Raw genomic sequence first — 19132 nt, 5'->3', positions numbered from 1 at the left:
TTCATCGGGGGCTGGATAATCCAGGCGTGACATTGCGGACCCCCCAACGAGTTGCCTGGCAACATGCAGGAAGAGACTCATGTTGTGTTCAATGTGGTATAGACTCACATCATTCCTAACTACTTTTCTCTTTCCGTGACATACAACGAGGCCTGCCGGAATGACACGAGTATTACGAACGGACTCGGCGACGCTGGGATTAGCCTTCTGTTTGACTCATATGGGGATGGTCCCAGTGAGTGATCCGGTTACAAACCTTTGACGTTGACGTTTTGCATGGATTGCCAAACTAGATTAGTGAGTGAGTTTGGTTTTACGCCGCTTGTAGCAATATTCCAGCAATATCTCGACAGGGGACACCGGAAATGGGTTTTACAAATTGCATCTATGTGCTGAAGCGAACCCGGGTCTTCGGCGTGAAGAGTGTACACTTTAATCATTGTTAAAATGACTTTTCCCCAACTTGGTATTTTAAGTTGTTCTCTAATCATCATTCTCTAATACCATTTTACAGGTAAAAATAACAAAACATTGCATGTTATCACCAAATTTAGAAACATGTCATAACATATCACAATTAACAATGGGTGGTAACTACCTACAGCACTGTTTAGACGGGAATATGCATTTGCACGTGCGTTGCCATAGCGATTGTGCAGCTGACAATCAGAGCTATGAATGAACTCTAGCAGACTTTCAATATGACTACACTCATGAAAAATATTGTGAGAAAATATCTAAAATAAACTATTTTGTATTTCAATTAGGATGAAAAAACCCCATAAAGGATGAATGGTACATGACGCTTTCATAAAATATATTATGCAGAAATGACACGGTATATTTGCTCTCCAGTAAACTCATCTATTTCGGATGATTCCACAAAAAGTTTTAAAAACAAACTTTAGGAAAAACGAACGTCATTGATAATTTACAATCAAACTTTGGCTGTGTTCAAAACTACGCAATAAACGCAAAATAACTTTATATTTCCATTCTTGTGAACACACCCACCTGCATAGTTTTGTCCAGAAGTTTTCATGCTTATGATACAAGATGTGTTCGGAAGCGGTAACTAATCTGACTGCATATTATGTGGCACGTTATCCTGTGTGTTCCTTCAATTTCCTCAAATTATTATCATAAACTTTAATAATTTTAAGAATTTACATTTTATCATAAAGATATTATCAAGCTCGTGGCCTCCCGTATAATATCACATGTTTGAAAATATCAAGTAGAGAATGATGGGGTGCCGGTTACAAAGAAAATAAATCATATACTTAACAGCAAAAGAAACGCAACATTGTCAACAGACATAAATATGAAGCGCGATTTAATTTTTGTTTCGAAACTTGCGTGTCTTTTTGCTGTTCAGTATACTTCGTACCAACCTCTGACATTATTTCCAGAGTACAATATCAATGGATTTTTTAACATCTTAATCTGTGGAGAACCTGTGTATATCACACACCTTGTCTGTCAAAGATATTCGCTGTCTCTGAGACTCTTCATGTCTACACTCATCCGTGTAGATAGCTAAATTACTATAAGCTTGAACATAAAGAGAAGAACTAACATTGTCTATGTTTCGACACCTGATGGTGCTAAACATGTCCCTCTGACCATCTACTGAGACTGCGCTTTCGTCTGATGGTGCCAAACATGTCCCTCTGACCATGTACTGAGACTGCGCTTTCGTCTGATGGTGCCGAACATGTCCCTCTGAGCATCTATTGAGGCTGAAACCTCGCCTGATGGTGTTAAACATGTCAATCGGAGCATGTACTTAAACATAGTTCTCTGTACATCATGCTAAACATTTCGATCGAAACGTGCAAAGACAAGGCTTTGTCTTCACAGGGCTGAACATGTAATAAAACGTATCTAATCTTTATCTCCAAAGTATGAAATTCAAAACTCGGCAAAGAAGAACTCTTAATTTCAGTTGACGCACTCTGAACTTGCCGACACGTTCTATAACTGAGATAGATTTCTTCATTCTTAAATTAGTCCTCAAGGCACTAGATAAGTGGTAAACAGGTCTCCCTCCTACGGCTGCAGACAAAACACTGTTCGTCCACGACAGCCTACGAAAAATATCATTCCTTAAAAGCAATCAACCTCAACATGTCTAATATTCAGCAATGAAACATACACACTGCGGGCAGACTGTCAATCCACGTTTTTTTCATTATTTCTAAACAAATCTACATCGCAAAACTTAATTTCATCGAAATCATGTTAATCGATGTACCCATAACCAGAAATTCTGATTGGCTTTTGAGTCTTTGTCACCGTCGGAAGAAGGACTCTCCTTCTTGTATGTTACAAAGATGTCAAATCGGTGTCAAATCTTGCCAATATGAAATTCTCGGGAAAAGGGTACGAGTCTCCATCGGACAGTCCCGGAATGGCACGATGAGGTCACGTGAATCGCCCAAGGGGAGCAACTCTGTCTCCATCGTCAAACAGTCTACGTTTAAACATAGGTCTCCCTTGGCCACCAAGACTCTTAAATAGAAGTTCAAAACATTTGTAATAGTCTTGGGCGTCGCCTTTCGAAAGAAAAATGGATAGCATATGCTGGTCAGATGTTTATGTTGCATACGCTACACAACATCACAGTCTGGATGTACCTCCAAGGAGGGGAGACAACCGCTCCTAGAAAGGGAGACAACCATCTCCAGAAAGGCGTTGCAACAACCCATGTGTTCAGTGTCGTTTAACAAACAAATGTCTAATAAGCCGAAACCATGACATGTGACCAGTATCCGTCCAGCCATGGAGATACGTCATATCCGGAGGTCCGTGGTGCTATAGCCGCGCCCTAACATTGTGGTTCTGTTCGGCAGAGGCTTCCCTTTGTACGCTGCGATTAGATCCCCCACAGACTTGTAGTAGTCGCGGTTGTTGATGGAAACCTTTTTGTCCTGAAATGATTAAAACGTTTCTATTTCAGATCTATGAGTTCATGACCTTGGTCAAATGTTGTTTTGAACAGTATTTCATTTATGAAAGTTGAAACGGCAGAACACTTACCACAAGGGAAGAAAATTCATGTTTGACGCCGTATTCAGCACTATTACAGCTCTACCTGTTGCAAACATTCAAGTCTGGACCAGAAAATCAGTTCTCAATTTCAACAATCACACGAGTATGTGTGAGTGAATGAGTTTTGTTTAGCACCACACTCAACAATGTTCCAGCTGTGTGGCGACGGTCTGTAAATTATCGAGTCTGGACCAGACAGTCCAGTGATCAACAGCATGAGCATCGATCTACGCTGTTAGCAAGTCAGCGAGTCTGACCAAGATCAATTCTAACCCGGATCTCCAGGGGTTACACAGGTATAAAAATTACGTTATATATCTATATCTGTGTACAAGTCTGAAATAAAATCTCTGACTAATCTGCTTTATGATGAGGAATTGCATCTGTGTCTTGTTGAATTTCATTAAACCTCTCACCTTTTGTAATATTTTATATTCTTTAATGACTTCATTTTCTGTCATCACAGAGAGCACCTGAACAAAGAAACATAATTAAATGTTTAATCTCATCATATCTTTTGACGTGTCATCTTCAACTAAATGCACCTGAATCTTGTTTTGGTTTAACAGTTAGGTATATACTGTTAAAATTTGCTAATGTTTATTATATTTATACTTTACGAATCTGGAAAGAAGTAGCGTACCTTCTGGTCATTTGTACGGGACATCCTCACAAGATACGTCCCCTGGTCTTTCCGCTCACGTAAAATACTAAAAACAAAAATAATTATTTGTGAATGACATTAAATTTCAGTAAAAAAGATATTTTACTTAGATATTGTACTTGTCAGTTTTAAACTCGTATTGGAATAAAATACCCGATTTGGTCACAGATCAATTATAGTCGGTTTGCCGTGAAATCGTACCGATGAATGTCAATTTAGAAAAGAAGGTAAAACAAATAGGGAAATAAATGTTGCGAATCCTCATCAATTTACTCATTCAAATCTCAGAGTTTTATTCAATGAATGATAAAAGTTGATTAACAAACAATCATAGTTTCAAATCACTATTGTTGGTTTGAATTACAAGGAGGTATGCATATTAAAAGAAACAGCAAAAACAAGTGGGTTTTGTCTTAGTTGAAGGTCGTCTCGTACGCCCGTGCATTTGTTTCACTGTTCCAACTACTGCGCTTACCCCCTTGTAATACAAACCAATAATAGCCATTTGAATCAATGATCGTTTGTTAAACAACTTCTATCCTTATATGAATAAAATTCTGAGATTATAATGTTCAGTTAGCAAGCATATAATATGAGGCTTCGCAATCTTAATTTCACTTTACATAATTTACTTTCATGTTTAAACTGAAATTCATAGGTACGTTTTCACTGCAAACAGGCTATAGTCTCTACTGATTAGAAATGGTATGTCTAATATTTTAAAAAAACGGAATAGACTTCTGCGCATAGTCAAGAATGGGTAGTCTTTAACTCTAACATTCTATATTTGACTTTTTGAAACGGTTAAATTTAAGATCTTGATGGACGTAATGATATACATGTATTGCCACATTCTCAACCAAAAACGTAATGTGTTGTGACATATGAACCTAACCATTACCATGTAAATCCTACCGCTACATTCATTACATAAAGTACATGGAATGGGTGTAGCGGTCGAACTTCCTAAAAAATCCATTATAAAATATAAAATAAAAGTAAATTATAGCGTCTGTAAACATTATATGATTGCAAAAGTCTAGATTTATATTTTTGAAAAGTATTGTCCAAACAGAGATTCGAACCCATGCATCTAAAACATTATACGATTGCAAAAGTCTGGATTTATATTTTTGAAAATTATTGTCCAAACAGAGATTCGAACCCATGTGCTATTGTGCTATGGAGACCATGGATGTACCGCATCACCCCTCAGCCAAGGGGCTAAAATAGAAAAGCCTTGTCACTTAAATACGAAAATTTACACACTATAGCTGCGTTATTTCTTGTCTACCGTCGCACTCAGCAGTATCCCAGCTACATAGCGACAGACTGTAAATAATCGAGTCTGGACCAGGCAATCCCATGATTAACATCATGACTATCGATCTACGTAACTGGGATACAATGACATGTGTCAACCAAAGCCTGATCACTCGATCCTGATATTCGCCTCTTAAGGCAATCATGGGTTACATTTCTAACCTGGATCTTCATGTGTTCATTTGCTCTTAGCCCCGGAATGTCGGAAATATGGTGGTCGGTGTTCCAAGTTTATACTCACGACAGTGCTTTGTCCCTGTCATTTTCAGGGAAGAAGTACTCCTTCTCGTCTGGAACGGGGGCTGACGCTGGTTTAGGCTTCGGGTTTGGTTTAGGCGGTTGTTGTGCTGGTATCGTCCCTGATTTAGGCACCAGCTTCGGCTTCGGCGGAGCTGGTTTATCCGCAGAGGAAGTCGCATGACCCGGAAGCTACACACACGATCACTAGTTAGTTTATTATCGAAGCTCCGGCCCAAGAAGCATTGGTAACGTTACGTCTTGTCGTAGCTCCATAGATTACCACAGACTTATGAATGTCGTAGAGATACGAGTGAGTGAGTTTAGTTTTACGCCGCACTCAGCAATATTACAGCTATATGGCGGCGGTCTGTAAATAATCGAGTCTGGACCAGACAATCCAGTGATCAACAACATGAGCATCGATCTGCGCAATTGGGAACCGATGACATGTGCCAACCAAGTCAGCAAGCCTGACGATCCCGTTAGTCGCCTCTTACGACAAGCATATGTGCCTTTTATGACAAGCATAGGTTGCTGAAGGCCTATTTTACCCCGTGACCTTAACGGGTATCGTAGCGATTCGAACGCTTTGGATCGGGACCCATGTGATGTTACCTAGTATGTGGTTTTAGAGCACGATCAATTGTTTCAAGCGCAGATAGGTAAACTTGTACTGTGATTTACTGACTGATAGCTACTGAGTGAAATACACGGATGAGCGGCTGAGCATTGTATACATGGGTCACAAAGGTCTTGTTCATCAAAATTACAACGAACACCTTACTGATCAAGTGTTATAGCAACGACACTGACTGTGAATGTTTCCTTCAGCATAATGCTGAGAATATGACACAGCGTATGATTGCTTAAATCGATGCTCATGCTGTTAATCACTGGATTGTCTGGGTCAAATCTATTAATTGAATGCCGTAATGTAGCTGGAATATTGCTGGTAACAACATCAACAACAACAAAACTAAAATACAAGCAGTGGATGATTGCCTTTCAGGTATTCGTGTGAACAGACATGGTCGTTCTGAAACGTACACTGTTTGTCTTTGGACCTTTGGGTGAGTTGACATACGTATGCTTCTCCGCATTTGCCTTGTGTGGCTTTGGTGGTGGCAGTTTCGCCGGAGATTTCAGGTCCTGCTTTGTGGGTGCCTTATGTGCTTGATCATCGGGGGTTGCTAGGAAACACAAATAAATATTGTATTCTCAGATTGAAAGTTTGAAGAAACAGAAATACGGATTCTGTAATGCGATGATTTGACAACAACTCCGCCCTACATTTTCGAAGCTCTATTATCGCTATGATGCTCTGCATTAACATTTAAAGACTATCCTTGCGCTATGAGAGCTTCGAAAATCTTGACACCACGCTTCCAGTAGAGGTGAAGGTCACACGCTGATACCCATTCCAGTCGTCAGATACTAGAATCGAATAGAGGAGGCCTAGAATGTCCGGGTTTGCACTTGGTCAGCTAGTTTAAATATATATATTCATATCGCCAAAGGTACTGCTTCACCGACATTTAGCCAGGAATGAGGGCCAAAAGCAATAAAACTTGTTCCTTAACATCAACCTTTCTTTTGAAGAACAGTTTACTAAATGTGCATTTTCACAGTGAAAAATACAGTTTAGTCGCCTGTGACAATGGGAACTGTACTGAAGAATATATGTTGGCAAGATAGGTATGGTAGCTGTCAGCGATGAGGGTAACAAAACTAGGCCTGAGTGTGTCAGTAACTTCATACACGTCAGAGAGACAGAATCACCTATATCTGTCACAGTATCTGAAGATGTGTGCGAAATAGTTTCCAGATTTTGCAAGCTAGTCGGGCTTGATATGTTTGAAAGTCACAAGTCAACAAAATAATTCCCTTGCTCGAAATTTGAATGTAGAAACTCAACAAACGATAACAAAAATAGTTGAAAATAACACACGGGTTTCATCATTAAGCTGCTAATATGATCATCATGTTTAAATAAGTCGGACATGGTGATATATTTACAAGATGACCCACGAAAATGCACTATCCAGTTGGATAAGTGACAGTGGAGAATTACTGGCCCGACTGGACTTTTACTGTCCACGGGCTAGCGGACCAGAGGCTGTTTGGCACACTGATCCGGAGTGGCCTTCTCTTACACAGATAACATAGCTTATCCTCTAACTGGGAAATTTGTTGTCAGTCTCTACTTAATGCCTGAGACAGGTCAAGACGATTCTTCGTTGGTGGGTGTCTTGCTCTAAGTCAAAGTCCATTGTACCGAAGATGATCTGGTACATGTCGTGCTGGATATGGTAGGGCGCTGTCGTCGACACAAGACAGTAACTGACATCATGCAGTAGATATATCAGTGCCAACGCAGGGCAGTACGCGTTGAAGGTGTTAAGGAAGTGTTCGTTGACGTTCAGGGTGCGTTCCACTAACCGATCTTATCTAAGATCAGTCTCAGCAAGTAACGCTAATTTTACAATCGACTAAGCTAAAAGGTACATCCGTTCCACAAATCGACCTTAGGCCGATCGTAGCTGATGGTACGATCCGATCCATGAGAATGAACCGCCATCTTTGATTTAAATTCTACGTGGAGTTTAATCATTTGACATTTACACAGCAATGTAAGATGTTTGGAACGATAGCATATTCGATTAGAATCAGTGACATTAAAGACACCAAAATATGTTGTGATCAAACTTCTTTCTCCACAGGCAGGCACCTGACATGATTTCAGTTCAAGAACGGACTTCTGACATTTTGCGTTAATATGGTTGCAGCAGATGTCAAAACCACCCCAAAGTTGTTGCGTTCCTTTGGTGTTCTGGACCCCGTGCCTCAAAGCGATCGTGTTGCTAAGACGATTCTATGTTCACACATGGGAGTTACGGCTGTCGTAACGCTGCAATCGCTTTGAGGAACAGTACCCTTGAAACCATTTGGTTCGAAAAATGGCTCACCAGAATACGTTCGGTATTTTCACGAAAGTCGGAATCTTTAAGAACTGGATTTCAGACCTTCCTCCTACATCATGGTGACACACCTGGATCCAAACTGAATACTCCTTGTAGCGGTGCTGATCAAAACCCACTCACTCACCACACGTGGTGTTAAGGCCTACTCACGTGGTAGAGGCATTCGTGGCCGCTTGAGCTTTTCTAAGTCTAAGTCGTTAATCTGGTCATAGTCGGAGTCATCCTCGTCGCCATCCTGTGAATCTATAAAACAAATACTGTAAGTGCACCTGCACCGATACAACATAGAAAATCGCGAAAACATAAAAGAAACAGTTAGAGGCATTACTGAGAGTGGCATAAAACAACAAGCTGAAATGACTGACGAGCCAATGTCGCCCTGATTGCTGCCCTTCCGAAAACGACCAAAATGTGTTCACATTTACCAAACGACTGGTCAAAATGTCGCTTTCCTTGGTAACTTTTTACACTTTTTCACACTAATACTTCAAATTCTTTTGGTATTATTTAGAAAAGCTGGCAGATGGTGACGTCACGTCCGGAAGGGTTACGAATGGCTCCAGGTTTAATGAGGGTATCCATTCAGGGTAATCAGTTGTGTCAGCCATAACGGACCACGTGAATGCTACCACCTACCCTGATCATCGTCACTCTCCTGCGGTTCAAATATAGGCTTCTGAAGAAGGACGTACACATCTTTGGAGGAGCTGGTGGACACCACGGACCCTGCACTGAAACTACATGACGCCATGTTTCCTTGTAATTCGTCGTTTATCGACAGTCATATCATACAGCAGCGTGTATGCGTTTCATATATGAAGATGCATAGTCGGGGCTGTACATTAGATCCGAGGAAAGGGTACATGGACAACGTCATTAAGGGTTGTTTCGAAGTCAGGGAGAGGAGCTCTTTGTGTATCAGCACTCTTACTTTCACTTCTGCTACTTTCTGCTTACCCTGTCTCCCCATCCTTCTCCCCATCCTCTGTCAACAAAGACTACTCTCCTTTCCACTACTACTGCTCCTGTTACTACTACTACTACTGCTGCTGCTGCTGCTACTACTACTACTACTGCTGCTGCTGCTACTACTTCTGCTGCTACTACAGTTGCTACTACTGCTACTGCTGCTGCTACTACTACTACTACTACTACTGCTGCTGCTACTACTACTGCTGCTACTACAGTTGCTACTACTGCTACTACTATTACTGCTGCTGCTACTACTAGTACTACAGGACCCGTGAAGGTCCCGGGGTAGAATAGGCCTTCAGCAACCCATGCTTGCTTCAAAAGGCGACTGGTAGTAGCAACTGTAGTAGCAGCAGTAGTAGTAGCAGCAGCAGTAGTAGTAGCAGTAGTAGCAGCAGTAGTAGTAGCAGTAGTAGTGAGTGAGTGAGTTTAGTTTTACGCCGCACTCAGCAATATTCCAGCTATATGGCGGTGGTCTCTAAATAATCATATCTTGACCAGACAATCCAGTGATCAACAACATGAGCATCGATCTGCGCAATTGGGAACCGATTACATGTGCAAACCAAGTCTGCGAGCCTGATCACTCAATCCCTTTAGTCGCCTCTTACGACAAGCGGAGTCCTCTTTTATGGCAAGCATGGGTTGCTGAAGGCCTATTCTACCCTGGACCTTCACGGGTCCAATTTGCAAATAACAGAAGCTACTTTCACGTCAAAGAAATTCCTGTAAAACGATACACCCCTGCTTACCAGTCATCCTTTACGTTGTTGGCTTGCATCATTTCCTCCCGGATGGCTTTCATCCATGTCTTTAACAAAATAAAACCACATCACCTTCGCTTTATACTCTTACCAATATGTGCAGACTATTATCAGTGAGTGAGTGTGTGTTTTAGACCGTTTGTTAACGGTATTTCAGCAATATCACGGCGTGAAAACAAAATATGAGTTTCACACATTGTACCCGTGTGGGGAGTCGAACCCGATCTTCGGTCTGAAGGATGAACGCTTTATCCATCTAGGCTACCTCACCCCTTCCAGACGATTATAAACATAGTCCTGATTTCAGACTGTGATGCAGTGTACATGCACTCAGAACAGATTTTGTCCTGGTTGTACACGTATTAAATCAGTTCTACAAGGAATGTAAGCTTTGTGAAGGAGTGGGAGAGTCAGTGAGTTTAGTGTTTCGTTGCACACAGCAATATTCCAGCTATATGGTGTTCGTCTGTAAATAATCGAGTCTGGACCAGGCAATTCAATGACCTTCGATCTACACAATTCTGAACCGATGGCGTGTTAACCAGGTCAGTGAGGTAACCACCCGATACTGTTAGTCGCCTCTTACGACAAGCATGGGCCACTGAAGATCAATTCTAACTCGAATCTTCCCCCGTCGTGAAGGAAATGCTTACCATTCGATCTGCATCGCTGACGCATGCGAAGAAATGAACCTTTGCTGTAGGGTCAGGGGAGGTAATCCTGAATGCCCAGGGACTGGTAGGCTCTTCATCCATTGACAATAACCTGCAGCAAGAGTGAGTGAGTGAGTGAGTTTAGTTTTACGTCGCACTCAGCAATATTCCAGCTATATGGCGGCGGTCTGTAAATAATCGAGTCTGGTCCAGACAATCCAGTGATCAACAACATGAGCATCGATCTGCGCAATTGGGAACCGATGACATGTGTTAACCAAGTCAGCGAGCCTGACCACCCGATCCCGTTAGTCGCCTCTTAAAACAAGCTGAGTCGCCTTTTATGGCAAGAATGGGTTGCTGAAGGCCTATTCTACCCCGAGATCTTCACGGGTCATCTGCAGGGAGAAGGTGGATGTGTAAGTGGGTGGATGGATGGATTGATTGATGAATGGATGGAACAGAACTGCTAAACGTCGCTTGTTGAAGTAAGTGGGAAAACGATACGTTTTCAGATGAATTAGAAAGAGATTTTTGTTGGACAGTTTCCAGTGGTAGAGCATTCCAAAGTTTTGGAGTTGCAAAGCATAGAGTCACTTCACCCATCTTTGTTTCAGTTTTAGGAACTTGAAGGGTTTTCGTCATTTTGTGCTGAATACGTGAAAGAATGGTGCGGTGCTCCACGGGCAGGCAAGTTGAGCGAAGAATAAAGGTTGTAACACGTTTGCAGTTTTATATCCATCCAGCGCATGGTTAACGTCATATTCCATGTAAAAGCCTGCAGACTTGAAGGTGAAAGAGAGAACTAGATCTGACTTCCAACATTTCTGGACGAGTGAGTGAGTTTAATTTTACGCCGCACTCAGCATTATCCCAGCTGTATGGTGGCAGTCTGTAAATAATCGGATCTGGACCAGACAATCCAGTGACCAACAACATATAATTCACATATGTAAAAGATGCCCAATAACTGGTTCTCACTGTGTGATCATGAGGAGAATAGAACCGGTTGTTAGATGTGTCGCACGAAAACATATCCCACTTGGCTACTACACCCTGTTACGAGTGAGTATTTTCTGTAAATTTTTGTTATGATTAAGTAATAACTAATATTGGTTCACAACATTTAGTGTTTTGCATATTAAATACGATGGGTCACATTTCTTTTTAATAGCTGGTCAACACTTGTAACATTCTGTTTTTCCGGAATTTATCTGCTCCTAGTTTTCCATGTGTCTACTTCCGGGAGACTTATACCTTGCTCTCGTTGCATGATAATAGTATCTGAATATTTTAAACTTGTCTTTGTTCTGTTTTGCTGGTTCACAAGGGGATTTCTTACATTGTTGTCACGGTAAATTCTTAACCGTAACAACCGTTTCAGTACTACAGGCAGTATGAATATGCTTAACCCGACACAAATGATACGATGCCTAAAGTCCTGAATACCTTTAACTGAATGGTACCCGCAGACACATGGTTACGGGTGGGTGAATGAGTTCAATTACCTGTTGTACCCAATCAGCGAGAACGCCTGTAGAGGTCTTGAGGCTGTTTCGCTGACGTAGCAATATATACAGCCCTGGGATATCACAACAAATCTCTGACGCCCTGCAACAGAAATACGGGGTTATAGCAAATGGCTGATTTACGTAACGCCTATAGATAAAAACACTTCCTAATGATAAATAATGCTGTAATTGTATGTCTGTTCGATCGGCATTCTAGAAGCTGGAAGTTATACTCCTGCCGCCACAACCTTTTACCGACAGAGACCACAGGCCTAACTATAGACTCTATGTATCAGCTTGATTTTAGTTAATGCCCCTGTTTCATCACAAGCACCACCATTTATGTTACTACCACTGCATATGTATTTTAACCTGCAAATGTAATCGTACCACCATCTAGTTTCATACTGTCACTCCTTTTCGTACTAACACTGTAAACATTTTGCAGAAATGTGTGTTGATCGACAGCGTTGTTAATCTTATAATTCAATCGATAATTGCTTAATATTCTTTTGTTTTTGTTGGTTACATTAAATAGAATTCTGGCTTCATTTTTTTGTTTCCTGGGGAGGTGTGGTACTTAACAATGTAAACAGCCAAACTTCGTGACTATCATGCTGTTCACCCAGCAGAAAATGGGTACCCAGTGGGATAGGTCATGTCACTATGACCTTCTTGGGTTGTCCATGGAAATAGTGAACTGTCTGTGCTGGAATAGGGGCCACAGATTTACACATTTAAATTATCATTAATTATTATTACATGTATAACTATTTTTATGCCAGACAGAATATGCCAGTGCTGAAAGTGTACTTACATCGGAGAACCCTGCCAAGTAAAGATCTGGTCAAGCGGAAGCTCTCCAACATTCGTTCCCGCTTCCCTCGCTTTCTTAGAAACCCTGTGTGACGAGGCGGGTGATGCTGAAGTAACCCTTGGGCCCCTGAAAGTCATCATAGTGAGTGGGTGAAGAGGGTTTTACGTTGGTTTGGACACTCACAAAATAAACGTTGGTTGTTGGTTGGTTTGTTGTCTCCCTCAGCATTTTTCTAGCTATACGGCTGCTGTCGGTAAATAATCGAGTCTGGACCAGGCAATCCAGCGATCAACAGCATGAGCATCGAGTTACTCAACTGGGATACGATGACATGCGTAAACCAAGTAGGCGAGCCTGACCACTTGATCCCGTTAGTCGCCCCTGACGACAAGCATGAACTGCTGAAGACCAATTCTTTCCCTAGTGTTTATAGCAATCGCTCGAAGACCCGGGTTCGATTGCTAATAGGGTATAATGTGTGAAGCCCATTTCTGGTGTCCCTCAGAACTGCTGGAATATTGCTAGAAGCGGCGTAAAACTCACTCACTCATTCTTTCTGTTGCAGGGCGTCAGTGATTCGTCGTGATATTCGTATATATTGCTACGTCAGCAAAACAGCCTCGATTGCGAGGCCTATACAGGCGTTCTCGCTTATAGGATGCAACAGGAAACGAGTTGAACTCACTTACCCACTCTTCAGTGACTTATTCACTCACTCGCTCAGTCACTCAATCAATCACTCAGTTTCCACACATCAACATCGCATTATTGATTAATGTATTGGGGCCTTATGCCATGAGTAAGTATAACTTATAGCTCAAATGCAACACAACTTTGCAGATTTTGATACATTTCAATGTGGACTTACATTAACACATTATCAAAAATGCAAAAACAAGTTGAAAAAATAACGAGATGAAATAAAAACCCTCGAGAAATCGGATTCAAACGATGCACTGGTTCCACCCAAGCTGCGGAGAAAAGTGGTTTCAACAACAATGCTGCGTTGCGCACATAGAGCATGCGCAATGAAAAGGTTCGCGGGGCTTGAACCGAGATGCCGGGATGATTTATTAAGACACGTCTTTTATTACTCAAAGAAACCATCAACAGTGGTACATGAGTTACATTTTACACACAGGTATGTAGCACTTACAGCAACATGGCACACATAAGATTCAGAAATCTTGACAGTTTTTCCCCTAGAAGGCGACTCGTAAAAACATTACAACCATCTTGAGTCTGCAGTAATACTAGGATTTGCGAACAAGTTTTCAAGAAAGTGTAGTATTAGAAATACTTACATCATTTTTAAAAATGCTCAGGCTGAAAACTGAAATGCTTTAATTCATGTCTATGGAAGCATAAATTAGATAAAAAAAACATGTTTGTTGTGATAGGCAGCCTCTGTCACAGGCAAAACTCCATGTCAGTTGTATTAGCACGTATGTGTCTGCCTGCCTGCCTGTCTGATAATGAAAATATACAATACACAACTTTAATCATTAACCACATGCAAGTTGAATTTAACACCTATCAGGCTATACACCATAAATGGCTCGTGCACCTGAGTTCTGTCACATGATGTAATTACTCAGACAGGCAGATGTGATACTTGTACACATGATGAGTTATGATGTCTGTTGATTGCAAACAAACTGCATCCATTTTTCTGGGATGACTTGATCGAACGGTAACCGGTGCAAACTCAGGTTGTCAGGTTCAAGTTCTGCCTTGTACTTGGACAGTGACAGTTTTCAGCCACGCAGTAGGTCATTTTCTCAGTATTCGTTGATTTGGTCTAACGCAAATCAATATGTATTTACAGACCCAACATCTCTGTATGCACACACCTGAGCGTATCGGCGTATGAACCAGAATTCATGAATGAACTTGAGTACACCCCCACCCTAACTGGGTCCGGTATCCCGGCTGCTTCGTTTCGAGGGTAGTAAACATGAGTACAAAGTATTGCCCTTTTGATTTGCGACTGAACGCTTAAGTTTTTTAATGGTTTTTTTTCATAATCGGAAAAGTATATCAAATGTCATGAATAAATGATAATTGAGTTTTAACTGTTTCTTCAGTTGCGTGTGAGCTTTAAGTAATCTATACCAACCACCCATTCAAGGGGGAAACCTGCAATGCATAGTCAGTTGATATATGGACAATACTGGAGCGATTACGCATTAGTCTGCTGTATTTGTTATGTCATTTTACGGCATGTTTATAACGACACAAAGGAACATTAAAGGATGTGTAGTTGTTGACCAGGAAGAGATATTTATGGTATTTGAATGGAACAGGACGTACATACATAACGTGAATCGCTGAACTGTCTGGCGCGTGCGTGCGTGCGTGCGTGCGTGCGTGCGTGCGTGCGTGCGTGCGTGCGTGCGTGCGTGCGTATGTGAATATGAGGACAGATCCGCGCTGTTGAATTGTGCTTCACCAGCATTATTTGCTGGTTTATACAATGTTCTCGTGGAGATGAATCAGCTAGACTCTGCTTTCTCGATGCCGTCCATAGGAATGGTAAAACCTCTCGCAGCTCTTGTGAACAGGAAGTGGACTATACATTTCCGTGTGTGTGTGTGTGAGAGAGAGAGAGAGAGAGAGAGAGAAAGAGAGAGAGAAAGAGAGAGAGAGAGTGAGTGTGTGTGTGTGCCTGTCTGTATGTGTCTGTGTGTGTGTCTGTCTGTCTGTCTGTGTGTGTGGAGGGGAGAGGGAAGGAGGAATTTACTTTAGAAAATGGTTAATGATATGATAAACGTTGGTTGTTGGTTGCTTGGTTGTTTTACGACGCACTGGACGTTGCGACTGTGAGTGGGTGTGAGGATAGAAAAAAAGTGTGAGTGTGTGGGTGAGTCTGACGCATACATGAATGTACGTATGTATGCGTGCACAATTTGGTATGACGCATGCGTGACGCATGTACAATGCAATTTATATCCATCTTAAAATTTTCATTATGATATCCGGGCTCACAGGCTAAATGCTCGGACGCTATGTGAACGTTTTTATCGTGTCATCATGTACTGTTTATTCGAACTCAGTAACAGAATATTTTCTTCTTGATAATTATTTAGTCTCGCACGACCACCACACGTTCCTAGGTTCCTATTTAACACAAAATCTCCTCTGTTGAGTATGTTAAGCACAAACGGATCCCTACACTGCAGCAACAATTGACAACTTCCCATTGAGCAATCATCCAGTTACATAATCAAGCAGAACACGAGCCGTGTACATATAACGACCTACCTAGCCCCGTATAAGGCTCTGGAATGATGGCGGCGACAACTTCCCATTGAGCAATCATCCAGTTACATAATCAAGCAGAACACAAGCCGTGTACATATAACGACCTACCTAGCCCCGTATAAGGCCCTGGAATGATGTCGGCGTCCATACCGTTGGAGGATGTTGTCGCAGCCCTCAACAACGCCGGGTAGTCATGGTTGGAGTACTACACCTCTGTAAAAACATAAACAATTTTTAAAATTAAAAACAAATAAATAGAATGAAATATACTGTATATTTGTTGTCAACGCCGTACTTAGCTATGTTTCAGCTATATGTCTGCGTCTGTAAATATTCGAGTCTTTACCAGACAATCCAGTGATTGACATCATGAACACCAGTCCAACAAAAGGGTGTCGATGACATGTATCAACCACGTCAGGAAATCTGACCACCTGTTAGTCGCTTTTTACGACAAGAATGGGTTGCTGAAGACCTGTTCTAACCCTGATGTTCACGGACAAAGTAATAGTCAGTTTTATTACTGAATAAAGTTCCGATCATCAGGGTATGAGGAAGGTATTTTTGATACAAATATCACTGTGACCATAAAAGTTTACTGTTTAAACAGAATTCATAAGTTTCTGATACGAAGTCGTTAAAATATGCATCTATTCATGCTTGGAAATGTTTGATCGTCAGTCAAGAAGTTGGAGACACAATAACGAAGGATTCCACTCTATGAGGCAATGTCTTGGTACGGTATGGAGCGAACTTTCGACGCAGATCCTTACCGTTATCAGGCAAAAAGGGCTGTGTTTACACTGAATTAAAAGTAAATTAGCACATAAAATGCCCACCTGCACACATTTATGACCTGGAAAGCTATAAGGTTCTGTTCTGTGTACACACGCGCGCACGCACGCACGCACACATACACACGTGAGCATGCACTCGGTGTGAACGTCCTTCCTAGATCATGACGCAAACAGACCCTTTTTCATCCGAACATCGGAGACGCCTTTCTAACTATTCCTGTTTTGACCCACTTTGTCAAAAAAGGACATTATCATATCCAAACGAATCGTTTAACGGGGCCAGCGGTAATTCGGATTTCAAGGGATTTTGCTTTGACTTTTCACCTATGAAACACGCACAAATTCTCATCTTATTCACTTCCGCCTTATAACTGGAATACCGCTGAGTGCGGCATAAAATAGACTCACTCACTCTTATGGACAAAGTCCACGGCAATGGCAGGTGAACGGACCAAAACCAAGTCGCAAACTCATTGCAGTGCCGATAATACCTGTCCGCGTCCTTTCTCATTACCTACTTGTTGTGCTTGTAATACACAGACAGTAAATTTAACATTACAGCCAGATGTATGCACACCCTGTCACCAGGTTCAATAGACGTTATAGAAACGGGCCCAGTATATCGCACACATGGAAGGACATTTTGACACTTGTGACAGTGTATAGCATGTTTTACCGTGACGTTGTTATAACGAGGCGGCCATGACATTACTAAACTGATAACTTATGTTTGCTTACATGGTTGGTGTAAACCGTCAGTGTACATTGTACATAGTTACAGTTGCATTAGATTAACCACCTAAACTATATTTGAACTGCTTCCACTCTTGAATAATGTATAAGACTGTTGTCTTCACCGTTATTAGCCATCAGCAATTGAGATATTTTGCTATCTTGTCATATAGCTGGAATGTTCCTGAGTGGGGTGTAAAACCAAATTTACTCACTAAAATTATTAATTCCCTCTTCCCTCTCTCTATCCTTCAAGCCCCCTGAGTGAGTGAGTTGGGTTTTATGTCGCTTTTAGCAATATTCCAGCGATATCACGGCGGGGGACACCAGAAAATGGGCCTCACACATTGTACCCATGTGGGGAATCAAACCTGGGTCTTCGGCGTGACGCCCCTGAAGATCCGGGTTGGAATTGATCTTCAGCAACCCATGCTCTTCGTAAGAGGGAAGAAACTTGGTCGACACATGCCATCACAATTACGTAGTTCAATGCTACTGCTGTTGATCACTGAATTGTCTGGTCCAGACTGGATTATCTACAGACCGACGTGATATAGTTGGAATATTGCATCCGACGAACAAGCAAACAAATTGTCCTCCAATTGCTTTAATGTATTGCCATCATAACAGCACAATTCTCTCAACATGTAAAACGACTGCACTGTTGTATGAATGTCACAGCTGCAGCCTGCTGCGTTGAGCGCGATTCAGTCTGACATTACACTATGGGCGACAGCGAGTGTTGGCAGTCGAGTCGCGAAATACGCAAAACCCGTTGTCGTTATTTTTGTAGCTCCAACACTGACGTGACAGATTGGGCGTGGATGGTCGGGTGACTAGGTGTAACTATTATGTCCGTGAAATGACATAAGGAAGTGCTGAACGGTCAGATTGTAGTACTAGACTTATAAATAATTCCAGGGACTTTATTTCAGCTGAGGTTGTGTACTCTTGAAGGGAATCATTTAAACGTGTAATAAAATTAAACGTGTAATTACTTAAACGGTAAATAACTTAAATTAGAAAATATCTGGTTCCAATGTCAGCGTCATGTGGTACTCTCATTTGGGTAGATCGATGCTCATGCTGTTGTTCATTGGATTTTCAGGCCCAGCCTCCATCATTTACAGACGACTGTCATATAGCTGGAATATTGTTGAGCGCGGTGTTAAACATCAACGAACAAGCACACAAAGGGAAAATCATTCCTAGATGTACCATACTGCGTTGTTAGTAGTTTTACACGCTATGTGTGATAACTCTTCATCCCAACTTCCTGCTTCCTCGAGTCAGTGGTGCGTCTACTGGCATACGGCGTTAATACGCTAGGCGCTCATCCAAGGGAGGAACATTTACACGT

The 19132-nt window shown here is 41.6% G+C and overlaps 1 protein-coding gene across 2 annotated transcripts in view; it reads right to left on the bottom strand.

Annotated features, from left to right (window-relative positions):
- Window positions 1-536: 536 nt before the first annotated feature.
- LOC137265950 (SH3 domain-binding protein 2-like) overlaps window positions 537-19132 on the bottom strand; it is a 33481-nt gene continuing 14885 nt past the window's right edge. For both annotated transcript variants that reach the window (XM_067801435.1, XM_067801434.1), the window contains exons 2-13: window positions 16352-16456; window positions 12980-13105; window positions 12160-12262; window positions 10652-10763; window positions 9987-10045; window positions 8899-8999; window positions 8413-8505; window positions 6329-6471; window positions 5283-5470; window positions 3698-3764; window positions 3471-3527; window positions 537-2933 (exon numbers count right to left, since the gene is read on the bottom strand). In XM_067801435.1, coding sequence (XP_067657536.1) covers window positions 2796-2933; window positions 3471-3527; window positions 3698-3764; window positions 5283-5470; window positions 6329-6471; window positions 8413-8505; window positions 8899-8999; window positions 9987-10045; window positions 10652-10763; window positions 12160-12262; window positions 12980-13105; window positions 16352-16391 — 1227 coding nt within the window. In that variant the 5' untranslated portion in view covers window positions 16392-16456 and the 3' untranslated portion in view covers window positions 537-2795. The remainder of the gene's footprint in view (window positions 2934-3470; window positions 3528-3697; window positions 3765-5282; window positions 5471-6328; window positions 6472-8412; window positions 8506-8898; window positions 9000-9986; window positions 10046-10651; window positions 10764-12159; window positions 12263-12979; window positions 13106-16351; window positions 16457-19132) is intronic.

The sequence above is a fragment of the Haliotis asinina genome, chromosome 15 (genome assembly GCF_037392515.1).
Source record: "Haliotis asinina isolate JCU_RB_2024 chromosome 15, JCU_Hal_asi_v2, whole genome shotgun sequence".
NCBI lineage: Eukaryota > Metazoa > Mollusca > Gastropoda > Lepetellida > Haliotidae > Haliotis > Haliotis asinina.
Note: the sequence above shows the minus strand (reverse complement) of the source record. Positions and strands in the feature narration are given on the sequence as shown.